This window comes from Engraulis encrasicolus, chromosome 21 (assembly GCF_034702125.1).
Source record: "Engraulis encrasicolus isolate BLACKSEA-1 chromosome 21, IST_EnEncr_1.0, whole genome shotgun sequence".
Taxonomy (NCBI): Eukaryota; Metazoa; Chordata; class Actinopteri; order Clupeiformes; family Engraulidae; genus Engraulis; species Engraulis encrasicolus.
This window is the reverse complement of record NC_085877.1, coordinates 2,047,813-2,057,812: the sequence shown is the minus strand read 5'-3', so window position 1 is coordinate 2,057,812 and position 10,000 is coordinate 2,047,813. Positions and strand designations below refer to the sequence as shown.

Below are 10,000 nucleotides of genomic sequence, written 5' to 3'. Positions count from 1 at the left end.
CAAGACCCTTCCGATAAAGAGAATGAACCTCCCACACACCCTCATGCTCTTTTTCTCTCTCCTTTTTTCTCTGATCCTTTTTCTATCCCTCACCGCGTCACTCTCTGTGTCACTCGCTCAAATTCTCTATTTCACTGCTTCTCTCCCTTTCTATTTCTCCACATCAGTCTCTCACCCCACCCACTAGTACTCTCTCACTCACTCCCTCAGACCCAGCAGCAGTGCAGTGTCTGTCACAGCAGCTTATGCCAAATGCCGTGACAGCCGTCCAACTGCACCCACTTCACCACTCCAGGACACCTCTGCTAGCGATGTGGCAGTGTATTGCCAATACCTTGCCAATGCCAATTGCCAATGTCAATATTGGCAATGTGCTTCTCAGAAACCAGTCCAAGGTGTTTCTAAGGAGGTTTCTTTAAAAAAAAAACACTGCCTGGCACCGTTTAAAAAACAAAAAAAAACAAAAAAGCAAGCCCAATGTGTTTTACTCGGCAGCATGCAAAGAGCAACATGCGTTCCGTTTTTGGAGGGAAAAATGGGAGTGTGAATTGAATGTAGGCAGGTGGGTAGGAGGGTGTTTAATATCCTGCTGCGAAAGACCGTGTGTTTCTGTAGGAGGCGGGAATGTGTGGTTGAAGTGAATCAGTCACAGCAGTATGTGCCCAAAAGCAACTATTTGGAAATGTTGATTTGGCCAAGAAAGTGTTTCATGAAAGCTAGCATGTTTAGATATTGATTTTTTTCTTTCGTGTATGTTAGTGAAATGTTAATCATTCTTTCTCTCTCTCTCTCTCTCTCTCTCTCTCTCTCTCTCTCTCTCTCTCTCTCTCTCTCTCTCTCTGTATAGGATCAGTACCCAGATAGAGGAGAGATTGTGGTCTCAGCACAGGACCTGGAGTTGGTGCTACAGGTGGAGCGAAACCAGTAAGTCTTTTCCTCTCTCTTCCTCTTCCTCTCTTCCTCTCCCCTAATCCCCTTCGTCCATTGTATTCTGCCGAATCCTCTCCTCTCCTCTCCTCTCCTCTAACTTTCCTCTCCTCTCCTCTCCTCTCCTCTCCCCTCCTCTCCTCTAACTTTCCTCTCCTCTCATCTCTTCTCTTATCCTCTCCTCTTCTCTTCTCTCCTCTCCTCCTCTCTCGTCTCTTTTCCTCTCCTCTAACTTTCCTCTCCTCTCCTCTCCTCTCCTCTCCTCTCCTCTCCTCTGCCCTCCTCTTCTCTCTTCCCCTCTCATCTGCCCTCCTCTCCTCTGCTCTCCCCTCTCTTATCCAGATCTCTCTCGACCCCTAACCTTTCCCCCTTCTCTCTCCTCCTCTCTCCCCTCACCTCACCTCTTCTCTTCCCGGCTCTGCCTTATACCAAAGTGGTCAGTGGGCATAATTTAGTGCATGCAGGCCAAAGGCTCTCCGCTTTCCCATATGGATCTGACCAGCCACCATTTATAGAGCTGCATTTATAGAAACGTTCCCCCAGGGCAGTCGCAGCCATACTAGAAGTAGGACCCCAGTCACATGGCAGCCCCTGCTCTCTAACATTAGCCATGGTATCCTTTCTGCTGTAGCTGACACTGTAACACATAAAGTGTGCCACTGGTTAGATTTATGTGCAGACTTCTTCAAATGCAACACAATCTTCTGACAAAATGACATGCCCAAGGTGCCAGTAGACAATTTCTGTCATGAAAATGTAGGCTACTGTCGTGTATGCTCCACACATGGAAAAGGGAATTGTACTGCCAGTGGAATATTATGAACTGACATTAGTATCGTGTGTTTTGTTTTGTTTCAAAGCCTCATACCAGGAAGCTCCTGGTTTGTCGCAATTTATAATACCACCCACTTGACAATCGTTTTATTCTCAATTGAATATATCACTTTAATCATTTGTTTTAATGGGGTGTGCATGTCCTGTATTTCTCGTTTCATAACAGCTCCCGTTGTTAACTGTGAAGATCATCCATTCTCTATTTGCAACATCACATTAAGATGTAGATAAACCGAGAGAGAGAGAGAGAGAGAGAGAGAGAGAGAGAGAGAGAGAGAGAGAGAGAGAGAGAGAGAGAGAGAGAGAGAGAGAGAGAGAGAGAGATTACAATTATTTAAAAACGACTTGGAGGCACTCACACAAACGAGACATAAAAACAGCCTTGGACAGAGATGGAGAGCCCGTATCTGTAATGAGATCTTCAAGTCAATAATATAATGATGCCAGTGTGTGTGAAATATTTGTGTCCTTTTGTGCAAAATGATGGCGTTTTACATGAATTTATGGAAGTTGTTTAGGTTTGAAAACAGTGTTAGAAATCACATCTGTGGATTTTACTTTTCTTTTGATAACCCCATTGATGCCCAAGGCACCTGCACAAATTGCCTACTAAATGCATTAAACACAGTGACACCGTCTCCTTCCAACACAGGTAACTTATTTGAGTGACCATTAGACCTGTGTACTTGTCTTACAATCAACTGACCCAAGTTTGGTGGGTTTTTTGTGTTTTTAGATGCGTCCTAGCATCTCTATAAGAGGGTATGTCTGTCCGTCCGTCGGTCTGTCTGTCCGTCTGAAACGCATTCTTGAAAGTGTTATGCCCTCCTGTGTTCACAAGGCGGCAGTGCATAGACGGACGCATCTTTGTCCACCTGTCGGACTTGTTCAGTAACAACACAGTCTACCTCATTATGGGTAAAGGGTGTAACAGCTGTGTAATATCATGTGTTGTACTTACACCATGAATTTACTTTTACTTGTACTTTTGCCACCTCTGATTGAGAGTCCGTCACAGCTGTTATCAATCCTGACTGCCACAGATCAATATAAAGGTGGAGAGGTATGCAGTGTTTATTCGGTCAAGAGAAAGGATGTGAGATCTGTACTCTTTTGGCTTTGTACACCTAATGAGTTGGACATGAAAGGACATGTTGGCTGTAGAAGGAACATCGGGCTCTTTGTCTCCATTTCTATGGAGGTCCTATAGATATCCTATTGACGTGGTGTTGTAAAGGATTGCAAAGACATACACAACAGCTTGTCTAATGGATCTTACTATGTCAGAGCAGAAAAGGGCGTTATTGATTGAAGTAGATAATTGGATTATAAAATAGGCAAACTTGTACGTATGGCTTATTTCAACATGTCTGGTGGTCCTCTTGCCTTATCTGTAAATACGGTATCACATATTTTAAAGGAAATATTTAAGTACTCTAGAGCAGTGTTTCCCAACCAGGGGTACGTGTACCACTAGGGGTACGTGAGCACACCTTAGGGGGTACGTGAAAAAATGTAATAATGACAATTGAATGGGAGAAAAACATAGATAGCATAGGTTAGGGGGTACTCATGGTACAACAAAATGGCTTAGGGGGTACGTGAGACAAAAAAGGTTGGCAAACACTGGTCTAGAGCACAGTTTGTGTGATGGACATCCTATATCTTGGCATACTGTATCATGTATTTTGTGTATTGGAGAGGTGATTGTGAGAGGATATTCAGGCTGTCTGTCATATGAAAGCACTTTTTCGAATCCAGTGAGCGTCTGACTAATCAATTTAACCCACACTCTATCTGTCTTTGTGCCCGCATGGGTACGTGGGAGCATGAGAAAGTAGAAAAAAAGCAAACAAAGGTGTTAGAAATCTTATTAAATTTCAGGAAGGATGTCAGCAAAGGAATGTTTTGAAAAGCACACAATGTTGTTTTGCAGTCCATAGAGAGATATTCAACACTTAGGAATGATAAGTGAATTGTAGGTCTGTGCCGTGGCGAATGCATGATTCAGTCTCCCTCGTTCTCTTGTCTCGCACAGAGATAGACTCTTGCCGAGTGTAAAATTTTGATGAAGAGGGAGAGGTTTGTAATTACTGTAACATATGAGCTCTTTCCATCACTCATGCAACCTCATTTCCTCCCCCATAGCCTTTTCATGTTTACACCTTGAAAGAATCGCAGCATTTCTGATATAGTTGAGCTTTTTTATCTTTCTTTGCAACCTTGACTGACAGCAAATTTGTTGATTTCTAATAGTAGGCTATGTGTTACATGTAGAGGGCAAATATTTTGGCAGAAGAACATTATCTGTCACAGCATGGTGTTCAAGTCTCACTTATGAAATAAATGATAGAATGCTTTCATATCAGGTTTATATTCCAAAGATGTAAGCCACACATGCCATATGGTACAAGTAACTTAATTTCAGACCATGTCTTTCCAATTAGAATCATAGAAAAACAATTTAAACAATACAATATTATGGTTATAAACAATGTTCCACCAAGCAGGACCTTGTGATACTTGTCACCCCACCACCATAACAATCAGAATTTGAAAAAAAAATGAATGACTTCTTTCACAATCACATGGTCGGTTGCCAACAACAACATCTATTTTCTGGACTGTTGGTTTGATTTTGCATAGTTGTTTTGTCGAATTGTTACTTGAGCAGCCAATGGGATGTGGGATGCCTGGGCGTGTAATGACATTGTCATCGATCGACAAAAAAAGTGATCAATGGATGCTATTGGCAAGCTGGGTTAAGAGCATGCCGAGCTGAGGGAAGGTAATGAAAATGAGTTTATATAGACGGGGGCTAGTGATCCGTACAGCTTGTGTGGGTGGAATATTTTGTCCATGGACCAGAGCACAGAGACACAAACAAAACAGGAAGAATAAGGAGCTGTATGGTTCAGATTTGGACAGGATTCATCTGTTGGTTTGTACAGAATTGTGCAAGAATCTTGTTTTTTTATTTTCGCAAAATTGCACGCTGCTGTTGACCAGGCTACCTCATAATGGCCGACAATTACTTAAATGTGGTTTGGGGCCAGAAAGTAATGTGATGCAAATTGCTGTGTTTTCCACAGAAAAATATCATTGTGTAAAGATGCCTGAAAATGGAGTTAAACTAGAATATACTGCACTGTGAGAAAGGAGGCATGAGAGACGCCCATGCACAGTGGGGAGCTTACAGACGGGGGAGAACGTGGACAGAGGGGAATAAGAAGGAAAAGAAAAAAAGAAAGCATCAAGAAAGCAATAGGGAATGGGGGCATAAGTAGGGTCAAACACTGAGAGAAAGAGGTGGGTGGGTGGATAAGAAAAACAGAACTTTGTATAGAGAGAGAGAGAGAGAGAGAGAGAGAGAGAGAGAGAGAGAGAGAGAGAGAGAGAGAGAGAGAGAGAGAGAGAGAGAGAAAGAGAGAGAGAGAAAAGAGAGAGAGAGAAAAGAGAGAGAGAGAGAAAAGAGAGAGGGAGAAAAAACACTGTCGAAAGAAAGAGTGTGGTTTGGAAGGGGGGATGGTAGGCCTACTTGTGCAGTGAGAACACTCTCCCACATGACATCATCCATGTATGGTATGGTATTGTTTATTTGAGCTGTGTGTGTGTGTGTGTGTGTGTGTGTGTGTGTGTGTGTGTGTGTGTGTGTGTGTGTGTGTGTGTGGGTGTGTGTGTGTGTGTGTGTGTGTGTGTGTGTGTGTGTGTGTGTGTGTGTGTGTGTGTGTGTGTGTGTGTGTGTGTGTGTGTGTGTGTGTGTGTGTGTGTGACTGATGGATGGTTTAGTCTGGTCCTCGGAATGTAGGTCAGGGAGACCAGGACCTCCTGAGGAACCCGCAGACGCAACCCAAAGGGAACTCAGAGTTGTACTCACTCATGTAACACACACACACACACACACACACACACACACACACACACACACACACACACACACACACACACACACACACACACACACACACACACACACACACACACACACACACACACACACACACACACACACACACACACACACACATGAGACAGAGTGAGAAAGAGAGACAGAGAAAGAAAAATACAGATACAGAAAAAAGGGAAAAGTTAAAGAAGTCTCCTCCCAGACATTTGCAAATGCTCAGGACAAATACTCCCACGTCTGACAGGAATGAAGTGGATACATGATGATTTTGGGCTTAAGATGAGAGATGGTTGGAAAAGAGTGGGGTGAAGGGACAGGAAAAGTAAAGAAAAGCAGAAAAGTTGCTTAATGACTTTTACTCAAGGTTTTTCCAAACAGAGTCTGAAGTCCAAAGACTCTTCTCCTGAGGGCCTAAGTGGAGAGACCTCCTTAGAATCTGGGCCTTGGGTCCATCTATTCCTGGCCAAAATTATTCCTGCTTCGCCGCATAGCCTAGAACTGCCATCAGGATGATGTATGTCATCTTGCTTCCTTTGGCAGAGGGTAGTGGACTTCTGTCGCCCTTTTCGTATAGCAATTATATAAGTAATAGAACTTTTTTCCAGCCTCATATCCATTGCTCAGCCTATTAGTATTGAAATGTACATAGACTCACCCTTTTGAAGGGTTGCCAAAAAAAATAAAAGGAAGGCCAAATCTAATCTGACACAATTGTGGTCCTGAAATTTCCAGCAGCCAAGTGAACACAGAGACGGTACAGACACGACTGTGTTGCCATACAGCGCTGTGCTTTGACAGTCCATCTGAAACGAGCGCAGTCTTCAATGTCACAGCTTGCCACGAGGAGATTGCAAGATTCTTTTATCATCTCACTCAGCGCTGTGTGTTTTGGTTGCATGGTTTAATTAAAGGCCTGGAAAGATCTCCCTGCGGAGAGAGTGCTTGGTTACAGGGTGACAAACAGACATGGCAGCCAGATATCTCACCATTCTGTCATTATCACCAAAGGGTGCCATGGCAATGACATTTGTGGCGTTCTAATTGGGTGTACTAGCTTGTGCCTATCATGCTCATGAACCAATCAGATAGACTGGGAACTCCCATACTGCCTTTAGTTCTACAGGTACACAATCGTTTCGATCTGATAGACTTGTGATTAGGTCTGGTGGTAACCAGGCAACCAATCAGATGCCTCCTTGTTGAACTTAATTCATGTAGTTAACTCGAGTTTTCCCAGAAGAATCTTTAATTAATTAATTTAATCTTTAATTTCCCTTTCCCTCATAAATCACAATGTTATATCGACCATACATTGCTATAGACCAGCCATCCATATAATTTAATTCCTTTGTTTTTAAAAACTGTTAACTTTTATGTGTCGTGTTTTGCATTTTGCCTCATGCATTTCTCTTTTTTTCCCTAACTACTCTCACTCTCTCAGTGTCTGTACATCATTTTCTCTGCAGTCTCATAAGCACCCCTCCCACATGCAGAGGACATTAACACACAACACCAACATATATTAGCAATTGTGGTGACAGAGTATTTAATGGCTACATTTCATTTTAATTTCAAATTCCTGCTGTGGACTATTGGACTAAAACCATTCAGATTATGGTAATGAAGGCTGCAGAGGGATCGATTGTTTTTTTTTTTGTCTGTGGTGGTTTTGCCCTCATTTCCTCACCGCATGTCTCTCTCCTCCAGGGATGCACTCTGTGCTCCAGGTAAACCACCATTTTGTCATTGACATTTTGAATTGTCATTCTTTGGGGACCTGCAAAGCACACTATATGTGCGTTTGTGTATGTGTGTGCACGTGCGTGCGTGCGTGCGTGGGTGGGTGTGTGCATGTGTGTGATAGAGAGAAAAACAGATTCTCTGTGGCACTACTGATCTTAATCTGTGTGTGTGTGTGCGTGCCTGCCTGCTTACTTGCGCGCGTGCGTGTGTCAATCAGCCTAGATGCCTGCGGCTCTCTTTTGGTGTTTTGATTAAAATCAATAAAAGGGTTTTATTTTGTAATCTGCCTTATTATCTGCCTTCATTACAAGGCCATAACAGATCTCTTAATTGAGCTTTCCCGGTTGAGAAGAAACAAATATTTAAATCAATTTATTTATAACACTATAAAAACAGTCTTACGATTTAACAGAAGACTTGATTGATGTATGAAGGAATGTTAAAGTCTGTTGTGGTTAAAGAAGGGAACTCTGAAATGCCTACTTTGGGGTAATAGCTGATATTCTTGGTGAAGAATGTGTGTGATGTCTGTGGAAATGCAAGTGGCCAGTCGGAGCATACTCTTGTTGTAAGCTTCCTGGAATAGGTTTGCTATGGGCAGCCCAATGGCCTTAGAGCAGATGTCGAGCTGTAATAATCCCACCTTTTATTCCACGCAAAAGACACAAGACACTTCAACCAGAGACAGCTGTACCCCCACTGCAGGCTGATAAAAGACTTGAGCCATGGCTGGGAAGAATGGGGCACAGCCAAAAGTGACAATGTCAGGGAGACAGGGATACGACTGAATGAAGGGGACATACAGAGACAAACAGACGGGGGAGGGGGTGCAAAGTCAAGAGCAGGAAACAGGTGCTGGAGCTTGAGTGGCAGCCTCCGGATTGCATTCTGGGTTGATAGTCACTGCTGAGCGCGTGCGGAGGAAGCAGAGTCAGTGGGGGTAGGACAGCTGGACGACCTTGAGACCCAGATGCCCCCTTACCCTCTGCGTTGTGAGTCTTAGGAAACCACCTATCCCCCAGACCCCAGACCTACACCACACCACACTCCACCTGTTTGTATAAACAAACACTCCAGTGTGGATTTCCTGCCCCCTATGTCACTTCCTGTTATACTTCTCATTTGTTCAGGCAGTGGACAGACAGCCCCGAGATGGTTTTCAGTAAATAACCATTATACCCAGACGAAGCAATATTTACTAACTCTCTCACACAAAGACACAAACATTTACAGGCACACTTACATGGAGTTGTTTTGTTTGTGTTGTTGCACACTCTCTGTTTGTTCAGACTTATTGTGTCGGACCTGGCCCTTGTGTGAATCACTCATTCATGACACCTGCAGCTGTTCTAATCAGTAAGCCGCTCCATCTCTCCTCTAGCATAATAAGATGAGCCAAGAAGACAATAACTAAATGGCCACAAAGTCATTCATCATGAATTGCAGACTTCCCCTGTGACGGTGGTGTTTACCACACTGAAATGCTTGTCAGACCGCTTGCTTGAACTATATGCCGCCTCCTAATTAAAGACTCTCCGTGGTAAGATTAGTCTCTTTACTCATTGGTGTTTTTATGAAGGCTTTTAGTAGGCTGTGTAGACAACAGTCATCACTCCAAGGTCAAATGCTACATTTCCAGGGGAGAGATGCACCTAATTACTGTGCTAATATTTACAGCATCACAACTCAAGTGCTGTGTATATGGCACGCTGTGTCAATAGAGCTCTGGTGGTGCATCAAACATGACCTGGGAAGGACACAGAGCGGGAAATGAGCACCTTTGTTCCTTTGTGACATGAAACCCTGGCTACCCTGCAGTGTGCCTTAGGAGTCAATCAGCTAGCTGTGACAGAGCCATAATAAACACATGAGGAGCTCTAGCCAATTAGCGCTACACTGGTGAAGGCTAGCGGACCTGGAATGGAGGGAGCCCAGTGGAGCTGGAGCGAAGGGGGCTTTGGATGGCGATTCCACAGCACGGCTGACTTGCCATGTGCCATGTCCAGGTCATTTAATGGCTGAGCTGCCCCTCTGATTGCCTGAAAAAAGGCCAGTTGTGTGAACACCAACACCACCAGTGAGTCTCCGCCAACACTCCCTTGCAGATAACAAGCTGTTTACAAAGCCAGTGAGGCCACACGATTATAAATTGTCTTTGGAAGACCGCAGTTGTGGCGGCGTGACTGGGGGCAGATGGGAAATCATAAAGCAATAGCGCCATACAACACAATTTATGATGGCATTGCAGTCGGGCTGGAGCAGGTTCCACAACGGTGCCTGGGGAAAAAATGGGTGGAAAAACAATAAAATCACCATCGAATTCTCCCAAGGGTCGAACTAAAAGCTTTTTAATGTAGGGCAGAAGCATATAAAAATACATAAAAAAGACATGATGATAAAAGCCTAATCTTTTCAGAACTGTTTCTTTCTAATCCCTTTGCACTCAGAAATACGTATATATAAAAAAAACACACAGTACTCCCACAACACAGTCTTTCACTGTCGTTTTGAAATGCTGTCTTTTCTACAGCAAATTAAATTACTGTTGCCTTCTTTCCGCATATTGCAGCATATTGAAGATTCTTGGCT

General features: G+C 43.6%; 1 protein-coding gene across 1 annotated transcript in view; it reads left to right on the top strand.

The window, feature by feature from the left end:
• The window catches only part of adam19a (ADAM metallopeptidase domain 19a), a 145,930-nt gene that overhangs the window by 73,585 nt on the left and 62,345 nt on the right, over window positions 1-10,000 (top strand). Inside the window, exon 3 of the mRNA XM_063187119.1 lies at window positions 848-924. Within this exon, the coding sequence (XP_063043189.1) occupies window positions 848-924 (77 nt within the window). The remainder of the gene's footprint in view (window positions 1-847; window positions 925-10,000) is intronic.